The 17,407-nt window shown below is 54.4% G+C and overlaps 1 protein-coding gene and 1 non-coding gene across 3 annotated transcripts in view; one reads left to right on the top strand and one right to left on the bottom strand.

Annotated features, from left to right (window-relative positions):
- Positions 1-17,407, bottom strand: part of ncf1 (neutrophil cytosolic factor 1) — a 162,423-nt gene that overhangs the window by 133,476 nt on the left and 11,540 nt on the right. The window contains exon 2 of one of the 2 annotated variants that reach the window (XM_038813725.1): positions 13,461-13,541. In XM_038813725.1, coding sequence (XP_038669653.1) covers positions 13,461-13,541 — 81 coding nt within the window. Of the gene's footprint in view, positions 1-11,700; positions 11,813-13,460; positions 13,542-17,407 lie in introns of those variants that run through there. The other variant, XM_038813726.1, reaches the window with a different exon arrangement.
- Positions 8,368-8,486, top strand: LOC119975283. Its single transcript, XR_005462704.1, has one exon. It is a non-coding gene; the product is annotated as a 5S ribosomal RNA (ribosomal RNA).

Here is a 17,407-nt window from a genome sequence, read left to right as displayed (position 1 = left end):
CAGCCGGGAGGATCACAGTGGGCCAGCAGCCGGATCACAGTGGGCCAGCAGCCGGGAGGATCACAGTGGGCCAGCAGCCGGATCACAGTGGGCCAGCAGCCGGATCAGAGTGGGCCAGCAGCTGGGAGGATCACAGTGGGCCAGCAGCTGGGAGGATCACAGTGGGCCAGCAGCCGGATCACAGTGGGCCAGCAGCCGGGAGGATCACAGTGGGCCAGCAGCCGGATCACAGTGGGGAGCAGCCGGGAGGATCACAGTGGGCCAGCAGCCGGGAGGATCACAGTGGGCCAGCAGCCGGGAGGATCACAGTGGGCCAGCAGCCAGGAGGATCACAGTGGGCCAGCAGCCGGGAGGATCACAGTGGGCCAGCAGCCGGGAGAATCACAGTGGGCCAGCAGCCGGGAGGATCACAGTGGGCCAGCAGCCGGATCACAGTGGGCCAGCAGCCGGATCACAGTGGGCCAGCAGCCGGGAGGATCACAGTGGGCCAGCAGCCGGATCACAGGAAGCCAGCAGCCGGGAGGATCACAGTGGGCCAGCAGCCGGATCAGAGTGGGGAGCAGCCGGGAGGATCACAGTGGGGAGCAGCCGGGAGGATCACAGTGGGCCAGCAGCCGGGAGGATCACAGTGGGGAGCAGCCGGGAGGATCACAGTGGGCCAGCAGCCGGGAGGATCACAGTGGGGAGCAGCCGGGAGGATCACAGTGGGCCAGCAGCCGGATCACAGTGGGCCAGCAGCCGGGGGGATCACAGTGGGCCAGCAGCCGGATCACAGTGGGCCAGCAGCCGGGAGGATCACAGTGGGCCAGCAGCCGGATCACAGTGGGCCAGCAGCCGGGGGGATCACAGTGGGCCAGCAGCCGGGAGGATCACAGTGGGCCAGCAGCCGGATCACAGTGGGCCAGCAGCCGGGAGGATCACAGTGGGCCAGCAGCCGGGAGGATCACAGTGGGCCAGCAGCCGGATCACAGTGGGCCAGCAGCCGGGGGGATCACAGTGGGCCAGAACCGGGAGGATCACAGTGGGCCAGCAGCCGGATCACAGTGGGCCAGCAGCCGGATCACAGTGGGCCAGCAGCCGGGAGGATCACAGTGGGCCAGCAGCCGGGAGGATCACAGTGGGCCAGCAGCCGGGAGGATCACAGTGGGCCAGCAGCCGGATCACAGTGGGCCAGCAGCCGGATCACAGTGGGCCAGCAGCCGGATCACAGTGGGCCAGCAGCCGGATCACAGTGGGCCAGCAGCCGGGGGGATCACAGTGGGCCAGCAGCCGGATCACAGTGGGCCAGGAGCTGGGAGGATCACAGTGGGCCAGCAGCCGGATCACAGTGGGCCAGCAGCCGGATCACAGTGGGCCAGCAGCCGGGAGGATCACAGTGGGCCAGCAGCCGGATCACAGTGGGCCAGCAGCCGGATCACAGTGGGCCAGCAGCCGGGGGGATCACAGTGGGCCAGCAGCTGAGAGGATCACAGTGGGCCAGCAGCCGGGAGGATCACAGTGGGCCAGCAGCCGGGGGGATCACAGTGGGCCAGCAGCCGGGGGGATCACAGTGGGCCAGCAGCCGGGAGGATCACAGTGGGCCAGCAGCCGGATCACAGTGGGCCAGCAGCCGGGAGGATCACAGTGGGCCAGCAGCCGGGGGGATCACAGTGGGCCAGCAGCCGGGAGGATCACAGTGGGCCAGCAGCCGGGAGGATCACAGTGGGCCAGCAGCGGGAGGATCACAGTGGGCCAGCAGCCGGGGGATCACAGTGGGCCAGCAGCCGGGAGGATCACAGTGGGCCAGCAGCCGGGAGGATCACAGTGGGCCAGCAGCCGGGGGATCACAGTGGGCCAGCAGCCGGGAGGATCACAGTGGGCCAGCAGCCGGATCACAGTGGGCCAGCAGCCGGGAGGATCACAGTGGGCCAGCAGCCGGGAGGATCACAGTGGGCCAGCAGCCGGGAGGATCACAGTGGGCCAGCAGCCGGGAGGATCACAGTGGGCCAGCAGCCGGGGGGATCACAGTGGGCCAGCAGCCGGGGGGATCACAGTGGGCCAGCAGCCGGGAGGATCACAGTGGGCCAGCAGCCGGAGGATCACAGTGGGGCCAGCAGCCGGGGATCACAGTGGGCCAGCAGCCGGGAGGATCACAGTGGGCCAGCAGCCGGGAGGATCACAGTGGGCCAGCAGCCGGATCACAGTGGGCCAGCAGCCGGGAGGATCACAGTGGGCCAGCAGCCGGATCACAGGAAGCCAGCAGCCGGGAGGATCACAGTGGGCCAGCAGCCGGATCACAGTGGGCCAGCAGCCGGATCACAGTGGGCCAGCAGCCGGGAGGATCACAGTAGGCCAGCAGCCGGATCACAGTGGGGAGCAGCCGGGAGGATCACAGTGGGGAGCAGCCGGGAGGATCACAGTGGGCCAGCAGCCGGGAGGATCACAGTGGGGAGCAGCCGGGAGGATCACAGTGGGCCAGCAGCCGGGAGGATCACAGTGGGGAGCAGCCGGGAGGATCACAGTGGGCCAGCAGCCGGATCACAGTGGGCCAGCAGCCGGGAGGATCACAGTGGGCCAGCAGCCGGGAGGATCACAGTGGGCCAGCAGCCGGGAGGATCACAGTGGGGAGCAGCCGGGAGGATCACAGTGGGCCAGCAGCCGGGAGGATCACAGTGGGGAGCAGCCGGGAGGATCACAGTGGGCCAGCAGCCGGATCACAGTGGGCCAGCAGCCGGGAGGATCACAGTGGGCCAGCAGCCGGATCACAGTGGGCCAGCAGCCGGGAGGATCACAGTGGGCCAGCAGCCGGGAGGGTCACAGTGGGCCAGCAGCCGGGGGGATCACAGTGGGCCAGCAGCCGGATCACAGTGGGCCAGCAGCCGGGAGGATCACAGTGGGCCAGCAGCCGGGAGGATCACAGTGGGCCAGCAGCCGGATCACAGTGGGCCAGCAGCCGGATCACAGTGGGCCAGCAGCCGGATCACAGTGGGCCAGCAGCCGGATCACAGTGGGCCAGCAGCCGGATCACAGTGGGCCAGCAGCCGGGGGGATCACAGTGGGCCAGCAGCCGGATCACAGTGGGCCAGGAGCTGGGAGGATCACAGTGGGCCAGCAGCCGGATCACAGTGGGCCAGCAGCCGGATCACAGTGGGCCAGCAGCCGGGAGGATCACAGTGGGCCAGCAGCCGGATCACAGTGGGCCAGCAGCCGGATCACAGTGGGCCAGCAGCCGGGGGGATCACAGTGGGCCAGCAGCTGAGAGGATCACAGTGGGCCAGCAGCCGGGAGGATCACAGTGGGCCAGCAGCCGGGGGATCACAGTGGGCCAGCAGCCGGGGGGATCACAGTGGGCCAGCAGCCGGGGGGATCACAGTGGGCCAGCAGCCGGGAGGATCACAGTGGGCCAGCAGCCGGATCACAGTGGGCCAGCAGCCGGGAGGATCACAGTGGGCCAGCAGCCGGGAGGATCACAGTGGGCCAGCAGCCGGGAGGATCACAGTGGGCCAGCAGCCGGGAGGATCACAGTGGGCCAGCAGCCGGGAGGATCACAGTGGGCCAGCAGCCGGGGGGATCACAGTGGGCCAGGAGCCGGGGGGATCACAGTGGGCCAGCAGCCGGGGGGATCACAGTGGGCCAGCAGCCGGGAGGATCACAGTGGGCCAGCAGCCGGGGGGATCACAGTGGGCCAGCAGCCGGGGGGATCACAGTGGGCCAGCAGCCGGGAGGATCACAGTAGGCCAGCAGCCGGGAGGATCACAGTGGGCCAGCAGCCGGGAGGATCACAGTGGGCCAGCAGCCGGATCACAGTGGGCCAGCAGCCGGATCACAGTGGGCCAGCAGCCGGGGGGATCACAGTGGGCCAGCAGCCGGGGGGATCACAGTAGGCCAGCAGCCGGGAGGATCACAGTGGGCCAGCAGCCGGGAGGATCACAGTGGGCCAGCAGCTGGATCACAGTGGGCCAGCAGCCGGATCACAGTGGGCCAGCAGCCGGGAGGATCACAGTGGGCCAGCAGCCGGGGGGATCACAGTGGGCCAGCAGCCGGGAGGATCACAGTGGGCCAGCAGCCGGGAGGATCACAGTGGGCCAGCAGCCGGGAGGATCACAGTGGGCCAGCAGCCGGGAGGATCACAGTGGGCCAGCAGCCGGGAGGATCACAGTGGGCCAGCAGCCGGGAGGATCACAGTGGGCCAGCAGCCGGATCACAGTGGGCCAGCAGCCGGGAGGATCACAGTGGGCCAGCAGCCGGGAGGATCACAGTGGGCCAGCAGCCGGATCACAGTGGGCCAGGAGCCGGGGAGGATCACAGTGGGCCAGCAGCCGGATCACAGTGGGCCAGGCGGCGGGAGGATCACAGTGGGCCAGCAGCCGGGGGGATCACAGTGGGCCAGCAGCCGGGAGGATCACAGTAGGCCAGCAGCCGGGGGATCACAGTGGGCCAGCAGCCGGATCACAGTGGGCCAGGAGCGGGAGGAATCACAGTGGGCCAGCAGCGGATCACAGTGGGCCAGGAGCCGGGAGGATCACAGTGGGCCAGCAGCCGGGGGGATCACAGTGGGCCAGCAGCCGGGAGGATCACAGTAGGCCAGCAGCTGGGAGGATCACAGTGGGCCAGCAGCCGGATCACAGTGGGCCAGCAGCCGGATCACAGTGGGCCAGCAGCCGGATCACAGTGGGCCAGCAGCCGGGGGGATCACAGTGGGCCAGCAGCCGGGAGGATCACAGTGGGCCAGCAGCCGGGAGGATCACAGTGGGCCAGCAGCCGGGAGGATCACAGTGGGCCAGCAGCTGGGAGAGTCACAGTGGGCCAGCAGCCGGATCACAGTGGGCCAGCAGCCGGGAGGATCACAGTGGGCCAGCAGCCGGGAGGATCACAGTGGGCCAGCAGCTGGGAGAGTCACAGTGGGCCAGCAGCCGGGAGGATCACAGTGGGCCAGCAGCCGGATCACAGTGGGGAGCAGCCGGGGGGATCACAGTGGGCCAGCAGCCGGATCACAGTGGGCCAGCAGCCGGGGGGATCACAGTGGGCCAGCAGCCGGGAGGATCACAGTGGGCCAGCAGCCGGGAGGATCACAGTGGGGAGCAGCCGGGAGGATCACAGTGGGCCAGCAGCCGGATCACAGTGGGCCAGCAGCCGGGGGGATCACAGTGGGCCAGCAGCCGGATCACAGTGGGCCAGCAGCCGGGAGGGTCACAGTGGGCCAGCAGCCGGATCACAGTGGGCCAGCAGCCGGATCACAGTGGGCCAGCAGCCGGGGGGATCACAGTGGGCCAGCAGCCGGATCACAGTGGGCCAGCAGCCGGGAGGGTCACAGTGGGCCAGCAGCCGGATCACAGTGGGCCAGCAGCCGGATCACAGTGGGCCAGCAGCCGGATCACAGTGGGCCAGCAGCCGGGGGGATCACAGTGGGCCAGCAGCCGGATCACAGTGGGCCAGCAGCCGGGAGGATCACAGTGGGCCAGCAGCCGGGAGTATCACAGTGGGCCAGCAGCCGGATCACAGTGGGCCAGCAGCCGGATCACAGTGGGCCAGCAGCCGGGGGGATCACAGTAGGCCAGCAGCCGGGAGGATCACAGTGGGCCAGCAGCCGTGAGGATCACAGTGGGCCAGCAGCCGGGAGGATCACAGTGGGCCAGCAGCCGGATCACAGTGGGCCAGCAGCCGGATCACAGTGGGCCAGCAGCCGGGAGGGTCACAGTGGGCCAGCAGCCGGATCACAGTGGGCCAGCAGCCGGGAGGGTCACAGTGGGCCAGCAGCCGGATCACAGTGGGCCAGCAGGTTTGAGGATACCAGCTATCTCTGACTCTTGCGAATGCCTCCAACAAGACATGAAGAGGTTCCAGCAGGGTGGCCTAATTTGGAATAAAGTTCCCGTAATAACTCAGGAGTCCCAGAAATGATCTCAGTTCTATGGCGTTTTGTAGAGTCGGGGCTCCTTTTATGGCCTGGACCTTTTACTCCATTGGGTGCAGGACGTCCTTATCCACCAATTATCCAAGTATGTCACAGCTTTTACTTGGAAAACACACTTGCCTCTTTTTAGGCCGATGCCTATTGGTAAAAGTGTCTGAGGAACCTCTTCTAGATTGTCCATGTTCTTTCTCAGTGGTCCCCATGATGAGCACAGTAAGAAGTCTTACAACACCAAGTTAATGTCCAACATGTTTGTTTCAAACACTAGCTTTCAGAACACTGCTCCTTCCTCAATGAAGAGGTATGTTCCAGAAACATCTATATAGACAAATTCAAATATGCCAGACAATGCTTAGAATGCGAGCGTTAGCAGATAATTAAGTCTTTACAGATCCAGAGATAGGGGTAACCCCAGGTTAAAGAGGTGTGAATTGTCTCAAGCCAGGACAGTTGGTAGGATTTTGCAAGTCCAGGCCAGATGGTGGGGGATGAATGTAATGCGACATGAATCCCAGGTCCCAGTTGAGGCCGCACTCATGCGTGCGGAACTTGGCTATAAGTTTCTGCTCAGCGATTCTGCGTTGTCGCGCGTCCTGAAGGCCGCCTTGGAGAACGCTTACCCGGAGATCAGAAACTGAATGCCCCTGACTGCTGAAGTGTTCCCCGACTGGAAGGGAACATTTCTGCCTGGTGATTGTCGTGCGATGTCCGTTCATTCATTGTCGCAGCGTCTGCATGGTCTCGCCAATGTACCACGCTCGGGACATCCTTTCCTGCAGCGTATGAGGTAGACAACGATGGCTGAGTCACACTCGTGCTTTGTGGAATTTGCTTGTCGAGGAACCCTTTTATTTATTGTTCGAAAGACGCTAAGATTGGAAAGATATCCTGTTTTGTCAATATATGTTGGTAGACAAGGAACAAACCGGCTATCTGATAAATATGTGTTTCGTCCACAGAGAAAACAACGATCACAACTAACTACAAAGAATCACTGTCAAACTAATCAGACCGACCAGGCATGGGGACCATCCGTCAATGGAAGAAGGAAAGGAAACAATGTCTACTTCCCAGTACGACCTCCAGACCACCACCAAAAGCAGGAATCTCCAGAGCCTCCCAGTCTGTCAAGCTGACACCAAGCAAAACGTGGCAGGAGGAGAAGACCTCCAAACAGCCTGAATTTCTGATATAAGAGACTGGGGGGAGACAGGAGAGTCAGACAGAACATTGTTAATGCATGCCCTTAATGTTAATGTTGTCTCATGAAATAGCATAGCATTAGAATAGTTTATAGTTGGTATCCAGGACTTATATTAATGACGGACTTGAAAAAAGCTGTGCATAAACTAATGTCAGTCTCCACACAAGGAATAAAGTTTAGGGGAGGTGGAGAACAAGGATCTGGTACCTAAAGGGTTAACATGAGACTGAGTACAGTACCGCCCACATAGTGATGCAAAATAGCTCCGACCTAGAGCTGGGGCCAGTCTAAAGATCACTAACAACATGTAAGGACCTAGTAAAGAGTCCTTCACATCCCGACTAAATATGTATATAGTTCAGTATTGTTAATAAATGTGTCCGTGTATCTTATACAAAACAGCCTCATGGTATTCAAGCAGAATCATTCAAGCGTAGTGACAACAGAATAGATCATAGTAAACTCGGTAGTATCTGTCAGTTTCCCTTGGATTTTAGAAACTCAAGTTGTGCTTGATCAAAGTTTTTGGGATATCCTGGGGAACAGATGGCGGAGACAGGGAGAAACTGTTTCTTTTGTTTTATAAATCTAGAGTACCCAATTATTATTTTCCAATTAAGGGGCAATTTAGCATGGCTAATCCATCTGCACGTCTTTGGGTTGTGGGGGTGAAACCCACGCAAACATGGGGAGAATGTGCAAACTGCACACGGACAGTGACCCAGGGCTGGGATTCGAACCCGGGTTCTCAACATTGTAGTCCCAGTGCTAACCACTGCACCATGTTCTGCCCAAGAAACTGGTTCTGCTGGTTTGGGGAAGTGCGGGACTAGGGGTGTTGGACCACAACTTAGAGCCAAACGGAGCATAATTTGAAAATACATCAGCACATTAAAGTGTGGCAGAAGATTGGAAATGTCTGCTGCAAAAGGCAATTCATTCTCAATCAATAATAAATTTGACATCTGATATTTTGCGATATTTTGTCAACCAAAGGTGCTCATGATGAGGATGAAAGGCGGGGAAATGGAGTCATAAAGCAGAGGAGACACAATTCATTGAATGGTGGTATAGACTCGAAGGCCAAATGTGCTAACTTGTGAATGAAGGGAAAGAATTGTAACTTGTGCCCGAGTATCAAGAGAGAAAGTCTGGGGAGTGGTGGAAAATGAAAAGAGAAAAATAAATTCTGTGGCATAATAGAACGCTATGAAATAATACCAGTGTCAGGATTGTGGCGTTTAAGTAGGGAGAAAATGAGCAGGCAAATGCCTACGGCCATACTAGTCTGAAAACGCCCGATCTCGTCTGATCTCGGAAGCTAAGCAGATTCAGGCCTGGTTAGTACTTGGATGGGAGACCGCCTGGGAATACCAGGTGCAGTAGGCTTTTGCTGCCACCACAGGCTGCTCAAACATCACCACCCTCACATTCAGCAATCCACAAACATCCTTTTCACTCCTCGCTCCTGCACACACACACAAACACACTCTTATCCTTTTCACTCATCACTCCTGTCTCTCCCCCTCGCTCTCACTCTCTCTTTCACCTCTCTATCTCTTTGATTTACATTCTCCTCCTGCTACACAAAGGCAAGGGGTGATTGAAATGGGAGGAAAGGCACAAAGTGCAAAACACCTGCCATTACACACAAAAAACATGACTTTCGCGCACTCATGGACGACTCTGAATGTTCACTCTTGTCAGATTTATGTCACCGCCATTCTGTTTTCTGGGAATCGTATAACTAGTGGTGAGGACAGGACTTGAAACTAAACATAAAATGTTGGGGCAGGTAATAGGTTTCATAGAATTTACAGTGCAGAAGGAGGCCATTCAGCCCATCGAGTCTGCACCGGCTCTTGGAAAAAGCACCCTACCCAAGGTCAACAACTCCACCCTATCCCCATAGCCCAGTAACCCCACCCAACACTAAGGGAAATTTTGGACACTAAGGGCAATTTAGCATGGCCAATCCACCTAACCTGCACATCTTTGGACTGTGGGAGGAAACCGGAGCACCCGGAGGAAACCCACGCACACACGGGGAGGATAGAACATAGAACATAGAACAGTACAGCACAGAACAGGCCCTCCGGCCCTCAATGTTGTGCCGAGCAATGATCACCCTACTCAAACCCACGTATCCACCCTATACCCGTAACCCAACAACCCCCCCCCATAACCTTACTTTTTATGACAATACAGGCAATTTATCATGGCCAATCCACCTAACCCGCACATCTTTGGACTGTGGGAGGAAACCGGAGCACCCGGAGGAAACCCACGCACACACGGGGAGGACGTGCAGACTCCACACAGACCCAACCGGGAATCGAACCTGGGACCCTGGAGCTGTGAAGCATTTATGCTATCCACAATGCTACCGTGCTGCCACGTCATGGAGGGATCAGGCAAAGGGAGATTTAGAAATCTGAAGCTCAAAGTTGAGGCAATGGAGCTGTGTAACGATCTGGGTAAAGGCAGATTGAATTGGACAAGAGGGGACAGAGAGTTCATCCGTAACGGTGCATCATAAATAAGGTCCATGCAAGGAATGGGAATAAAAAACACACAAGTTCAGATTCTTCATCTGAATGTGAGAAGCGTTCTCAGGAAGATAGATGAATGGGTGGTATAAATCGAGATAAATGTTTTTTTTTGTGAAGGCCACAAAGAGTTCAGCAAACAAGTTTGTTGAGCCAAACAGAAAGTAACTTTTATTTACAACAATATTTACACAGCAGCAGTAGTTCACTACTGGTTCTCTCTCTAGGTGCTACTGGCAAGCTCTATTTATATAGCTTAAAGGTTAATGATTGCCCGGCCCCCTGATTGTGGGAGCTCATATTCCCCAAAAGAGTTTATGGGGTAACCAATTGTCCGCACCCAACGGGAACCGGGCAGGTTACAACAGGTTTCATTGTAATTGCCATTAGAGAGAGGCTATAGCAAGGTGACCAAGGCTAGTAAGGAAGTATTCCAGGATACGCCACATTTCCAAAAGATATCCAGGATGGTAAATGAAGAGGAGTAGCCCTGATAGTAAAGGATAACATAGGACATTAGCGAGAAAGGATTTTCTATCAAAAGTGCCCTTTGGGTGTACGAGCCGTGTATACCATCTATAAGATGCACTGCAGGAATTCATCAAGGCTCCATAAACAGCACCTTCCAAACCCATGACCATTACCATCTAGAAGGACAATAGTAGAATCAGTGTGGGTGGAAATTAGGAAAACAGGGTCAGAAAAAGCTGGTGTGAGAAGTTTGTAGAGTCCCTAACAGATCTTATACCATTAGACAGAACACTAAAGAAGAAATAATTGGGGAACAAAGGCAATGTAATAAGGGGCTGTTTAGCACAGGGCTAAATCGCTGGCTTTGAAAGCAGACCAAGCAGGCCAGCAGCACGGTTCGATTCCCGTAACAGTCTCCCCGAACAGGTGCCGGAATGTGGCGACTAGGGGCTTTTCACAGTAACTTCATTTGAAGCCTACTCGTGACAATAAGCGATTTTCATTTCATTTCATTTTCAATTGTCACGTTTTTAATCAAATGGAATTTTCAAAGGTAGTCTGGAAGAACAATTTGAAGAACGATCTCATGATAGTTTCCAGAAACAATATGTTGTGGAACCAACTAGGGATAAAGCTATTTTAGACCTAGTATTTTGCAATAGGCAGGATTAATTTGTAATCTCCTGGTAACTGACCCTCTGGGAAAGTGAGATAATATTGGATTCCATATTGAGTTTAAAACAAACATAATCCAGTCCCAGTCAAGAATCTCAAACTTGTCTTGAATTTGTCTCTCTCGCAGATGATAAAGAAGAAAACTTTCATTTCTATAGTCCTTCAGAACTTCAGGGTGTCCCATAGCACTCTCTAATCAGTTAAATACAATGTGAACTGCAGTTGCGGTTGTAATGTAGGAAACACAGAAGATATAAATACCAATAGAAATACTGTGGCTACATGAGCAGGTTAGAAACTGGGGCTGCAGTGGGCTAACTCACCTCCTGACTCCTCAAAGCCTGTCCACCATCTACAAAGGTACAAGTTAGGAGTGTGATGGAATACTCTCTACTTGCCTGGATGAGTGCAGTTCCAACAACACTCAAGAAGCTCAACACCACCCAGGACAAAGCACCCTGCTTGATTGCTCCTCCTTCCACAAACATTCACTCCCTCCACCACCAGCATACAGTAGGAGCCGTGTATACCATCTATAAGATGCACTGCAGGAATTCACCAAGGCTCCATAGACAGCATCTTCCAAACCCATGACCATTACCATCTAGAAGGACAATGGTAGCAGATACATGGCGAACCCCACCAACTGGAAGTTCCCCTCCAAGTCACTCACCATCCTGACATGGAAATGTATCGCCGTTCCTTCACTGTCACTGGGTTAAAAGTCTGTAATTCCCTCCCTCGCAGCACTGTGGGTGTATGTACACCTAAGGGACTGCAGCGGTTCAAGAAGACTGCTCACCACCACCTTCTCAAGGGCAATTAGGGATGGGCAACAAATGGTGGTCTAGCCAGCAACACACACGTCTCAGCAAAGAATTTTTACAAATCAAATTTGAGCTCAGTACCTGAGAGACATGGCAGCTGGAGCAGAACTGCAAGGAGCTGGGAACACCAGGAGGAGAATAAATAGAGGCCCATGCTTGAGGCCTATTACCTGAGGAATGATTCAGCAACTAGAGCTGGAGTGGAACCAGGGCGTTGCCAGTGACGTCACAGGAACTGGTATGTATTACTGCTGTTCTAAGCAGCCAGGCAATTAAAACCACCCTGAATTTAAGATCTTCACTCTGGTGTCAGGTGCACAGAGCTCGGAGAATTTTCAGCTCTATGAACGCAACCCTGTAAAAATATCTGCCAAACTTCTGACTTTTGGTATGGGTGCAGGGATTGGGTTAGAATAGAAGTCGGGAACATCAGAAGTAGTGAGGGGTCAGATGCAGGTCCAGTGCGGGTTGGTTGACTTGGGAACAGATAAAAAGCAGAGTCATATAATACAGAAGAGGCCTTTCGGCCCATCAAATCTGCACTGACAAACTGTACTAAATCTTCACCAATCCCACTTCCCAGCACTGGGTCCATAGCCTTCAATATTATGGCATTTCAAGTGCTCAGCCAATTAATTTCCAATTGGAGAGGCAAGGTTTGATCAGGGATAGTCAGCATGTGTTTGTCAGAGGGAAGTCATGCCTAACAAATTTGATTTAATTTTTCAAGGCAGAGATCAGGTGTAATAATCTTTATTAGTGTCACAAGTAGGCTTACATTAACACTGCAATGAAGTTACTGTAAAATTCCCCTAGTCGCCGCACTCCGGCGCCTGTTCGGGCACACAGAGGGAGAATTCAGAATGTCCAAATTACCGAACAGCACGTCTTTGGACTGTGGGAGGAAACCGGAGCGCCCAGAGGAAACCCCCGTTGACACGGGGAGAACGGTGCAGACTCCGCACAGACAGTGACCCAAGCCGGGATTCGAACCTGGGACTCTGGAGCTGTGAAGCAACAATGCCAACCACTGTGCCAACGTGTAGATGAGGGTAGTGTTGTTGATGTAGTTTATAAGAATTTCAGTGACGCCTTTGACAGGACCTACATGGGAGACTGATAAAGAAGGTAAAAGCACGTTGGATCCAACTTGGCAAGTTGGATCCAAAATTGGCATATGTATAATCTGGGTCACATTGAGATCAAAAAGGCGGATGTGGCTAGCGCGTGCCACGGGCAGCAATACAGAGACGACAACCTTTAAGGTCCTGCTTTTTAACCTATGGCCTAGCTCCCTGAATTCTTGAAGCAAGACCTCATCCTTCATTCTACCTCTATCGTTGGTACCGACAGGGGGTCGGAGAATCCCGCCGTTTATTTCCCATACAATATATATATTGCTGCATCATCCTTTAGGATGCTGTGCAGCCCTTCCTGGCCCCAGGGAAGCAGCATACCATCCTGGTGTCACATCTGCAGCCACATAAATCCCTGTCTGCTCCCCTAATGAATAAATCCCCTTTCACCATCGCTCTTCCTTCCTTCTTCCGCCTGTCCTGTCCACTCAGGCCGCTTGTGGAGCCAGAAGCTTGGCTCTGACTGCACTCACTTGAGGAACTAGCGCCCTCACCAGCTTCCAGAATGTATTTTCCAAGTGTTCTCTCCTAAACCACTGAAAGCCTGGTGAGAATTGTCAAGTCACAGCCATGGAGATGGCATCATCTTGCCACCACTACCTGATACAGATATTATGCAGTTATGTAGTTAGCTGCCAAGACTCAATGGGCGGATGAATGATAAATAGTGGCAGGCTCATTATCCCATTGCAGTGAGCTACTTACATGGAAATCATAGATTTCGGAAAACTTTCTGTAGATGAGTTTTTCTTTCGAGTCATTCCACTTCACAATTAGCATATAAACCTACAAACAGAAAATAATGATCAGCTGTGCAGAAGATACACCTTCAAACAATCATTTCTGCTCACTTACCAACATGTCGTCCAAATGTTACACTGACCCAACAGTTTGCAAACAGTCTGCACTAATTACCGCACCATGGGCAGCACGATAGCACAGTGGTTAGCACTATGGCTTCACAGCGTCAGGGTCCCTGGATTGATTCCAGGCTTGGGTCACTATCTGTGCGGAGTCTGCACGTTCTCCCTGTGTCTGTGTGGGTTTCCACCGGGTGCTCCAGTTTCCTCCCACAAGTCCCAAAAGATGTGTTGTTAGGTCATTCAGACGTTCTGAATTCTCCCTCTGTGTACCCAAACAGGCGCCGGAATGTTGCAGCTAGGGGCTTTGCACAGTAACTTCATTGCAGTGTTAATATAAGCCTGCTTGTGACACTAATAAAGATGATTATTATTATTAAACCACTCCCCTCACCATGGACCGATCACACTGACACCAACACGTTCACTATAGTGCTGGAAATATAGGACTGTATCCTCTGAGCTCCCCAGTGTCGGATTTGGGTGGTATCCCAAAAAGGCACTGGGGAATCCCTCTCAGAATTTCACAGGCCGAAACACAAACTTCCCCTTGGAATTGCTCGGTCAGGGAACTATCTGAAACTGTGATTTCAATCGCAAACTTTGGATGGTTCCGCCAGGGTTACACCAATAATTAATATGCAGTTATTTTTTAATTTAGACTACCCAATTATTTTTTTCCGATTAAGGGGCAATTTAGCGTGGCCAATCCACCTACCCTGCACACAGACACGGGGAGAATGTGCAAACTCCACACGGACAGTGACCCAGGGCCGGGATTCGAACCTGGGTCCTCAGCTCCATATGCAGCAGTGCTAACCGCTGCAGCACCCTGCCTCCGGTTACATAGCAAATTTTCGAACAATTAACACCTCTTCTAACTTCTGGGTAACTATTGCAAAGACCCAGAATGACCCACCCACAGGAACCCTTTCCCAACATCCCAGGCCTTCCAGTGGACCCCCCTCCACCCTCCAACTAACCACCACCACCTCCCCCCCCCCCCCGATGCTAATCCTCACCCCACCAACTCCTCATGGGATACCCCCACCTGCACACGACTCCTCCCACCATAACGCCACCTTCCTCTGTGAGCTTGACTCTTACCCTCACAATGTCTGAGGCCCAGCTCTGCCTCCGCCGACTGGACCCAACCCCCAAGCCCCCCTCCCCCATGTCTGACCCCTCGACCACTGCCCCATCCACCTCAAGATCCAAGTCCCCCCATACGCACCCCCCAATCCCCGAGGCCCAACCCGCCCTCCCCCCGCAACTACATATAATAAAGCAGGCCATTTGATTCATCTATCAAAAGCAAATTACTGTGGATGCTGCAATCTGAAACCAAAGAGAAAATGCTGGAAAATCTCAGCAGGTCTGGCAGCATCTGTAGGGAGAGAAAAGAGCTAACGTTTCGAGTCCAGGTGGCCCTTTGTCAAAGCCATTTGACTCATTTGTTCATTGGATATCTACAGAATCTAATTGCCCCCTAATAAGTCATTATTGCCCCTTTTAGGTTTGGGTATTTGCGTGAAAATAACTGAAGTCATGTATCAAAATAAATTTATGTAATGCCTATTAATGTCAGGGAATCTCGAAGCACTTTACAACCAATTAAGTATTTCTGAAATGTCGTCACCATTGCAATGTAGGAAACATGGAAACCAATTTGTGCACAGCAAGATCTCACATATAGGGCTGGATTCTCCCCTACCCGGCGTGACGGAGGGTGCCGGCGTAGGGGAGTGGCGCCAACCACTCAGGGGTCAGGCCTCCCCAAAGGTGGGGAATTCTCCCCACCTTTGTGGGCCAGCCCCGCGCCGGAGCGGTTTGCACCAGAAGACTGGCGCAAAAAAAACGGCGCCCCCGGCAGCGGGGCTGGCCGAAAGTCTTTCGCCGGTCGGCGCATGCGCCGGCAGTGACGTCAGCGGCAGCTGGCCGCTGATGTCACTGCCGGCGCATGCGCGATGTGGGGTTCTCTTCCTCTTCCGCCATGGCAAAGGCCGTGGCGGCCGCGGAGGCAAAATAGTGCACCCAGGGCACTGGCCCGGAGTCTGAGCGGGGGGCCCTGATTGCGGGCCAGGCCACTGTGGGGGCACCCCCCGGGGTTCGATCGCCCCCGCCCCCCCAGGACCCCGGGGCCCGCTCGCGCCACTGATCCCGCCGTTCCAGAGGTAGTTCAAACCTCGGCGGTGGGAGAGGCCTCCCAGCGGTGGGACTTTGGCCCGCAGGGGCCTCTCCGATCGGAGTGGCGAGATTCCCGCCAGCGCCACTTCCCGGGTGGCGGAGAATCTCTGCCACGGCGGGGGCGGGATTTTCGGTGGCCCCAGGCGATTCTCCGACCCTGCTGGGGGTCGGAGAATTTCGCCCATAGTGTGTGGTTGTGTTCCTGGGGCAGGCCACAATCCCTCAGATGCAGAACAGATGGATTCCTTTGTGTTCTTTTCTATAAGAACTGTGAAGAGAGGTTTGATGTTCCGTTGAGGATATGAGGCTGATGTGGGATTCACTAACTGCCTACTTTATGCATTGGAATAGTTTTGAATACATATTTAACTGGGGCTGGTTTAGCACCGTGGGTTAAACAGCTGGCTTGTAATGCAGAACAAGGCCAGCAGCGTGGGTTCAATTCCTGTACCGGCCTCCCCGAACAGGCATGGAATGTGGCGACTCAGGGCTTTTCACAGCAACTTAATTGACTTGTGACAATACACGATTATTATTATTAATGAAAGATAAATCTCTGTGATCGGACAATTGTATTTATTTTATATTTATTATTTTATATGTGACATTTTTTAACAGCTGAGCAATGTTACCCAGAATGCTTTTCCTTATGGATGACGGAGTAAAATTAAATTGAGCGCATCTTGGCCATATAACTTGTCCAAGTGTTATCGATCGAGGGCTAAATATTGACCTGGACATTGGAGATAAGTCACCTAGGCTCCTTCAATTAGTGCCATGAGATCTTTTACACCCAAGAGCCTCCAGTTTTATGTTACATCTGTAAGACAGCTTCCCCAGTACTGCAGGATTCCCTCACTACAGTTGTAGCATAAGGGTTTCTGGCATAACAAGGATTAATTTTGCATTTGGAAATAGTACCACCCACAGTGTGATGTAAAGAGGTGACTAGAGAGAATTGTGAACTGGACAAGAGACCTGTGTAGAAGCAAGCATGGAGTTACCTCATAGCTTGGGCTACCCCCTGGATAGAACATAGAACATTACAGCGCAGTACAGGCCCTTTGGCCCTCGATTTTACGCCGACCTGTGAAACCCCTCTAAAGCCCATCTACACTATTCCCTTATCATCCATATGTTTATCCAATGACCATTTAAATGCCCTTAATGTTGGCGAGTCCACTACTGTTGCAGGCAGGGCATTCCATGCCCTTACTACTCTCTGAGTAAAGAACCTACCTCTGACATCTGTCCTATATCTATCGTCCCTCAATTTAAAGCTATCTCCGTGCTAGCCATCACCATCCGAGAAAAAAGGCTCTCACTGTCCACCCTATCTAATCCTCTGATCATCTTGTATGCCTCCATTAAGTCACCTCTTAACCTTCTTCTCTCTAACGAAAACAGCCTCAAGTCCCTCAGCCTTTCCTCATAAGATCTTCCCTCCATACCAGGTAAATCTCCTCTGCACCCTTTCCAATGCTTCCACATCCTTCCTATAATGCAGCGACCAGAACTGCACGCAATACTCCAAATGCGGCCGCACCAGAGTTTTGCACCGCTGCAACATGACCTCATGGCTCCGAAACTCAGTCCCTCTATCAA

The sequence above is a fragment of the Scyliorhinus canicula genome, chromosome 12, assembly GCF_902713615.1.
Source record: "Scyliorhinus canicula chromosome 12, sScyCan1.1, whole genome shotgun sequence".
Taxonomy (NCBI): Eukaryota; Metazoa; Chordata; class Chondrichthyes; order Carcharhiniformes; family Scyliorhinidae; genus Scyliorhinus; species Scyliorhinus canicula.
This window is presented reverse-complemented; position numbering and strand designations above follow the sequence as displayed.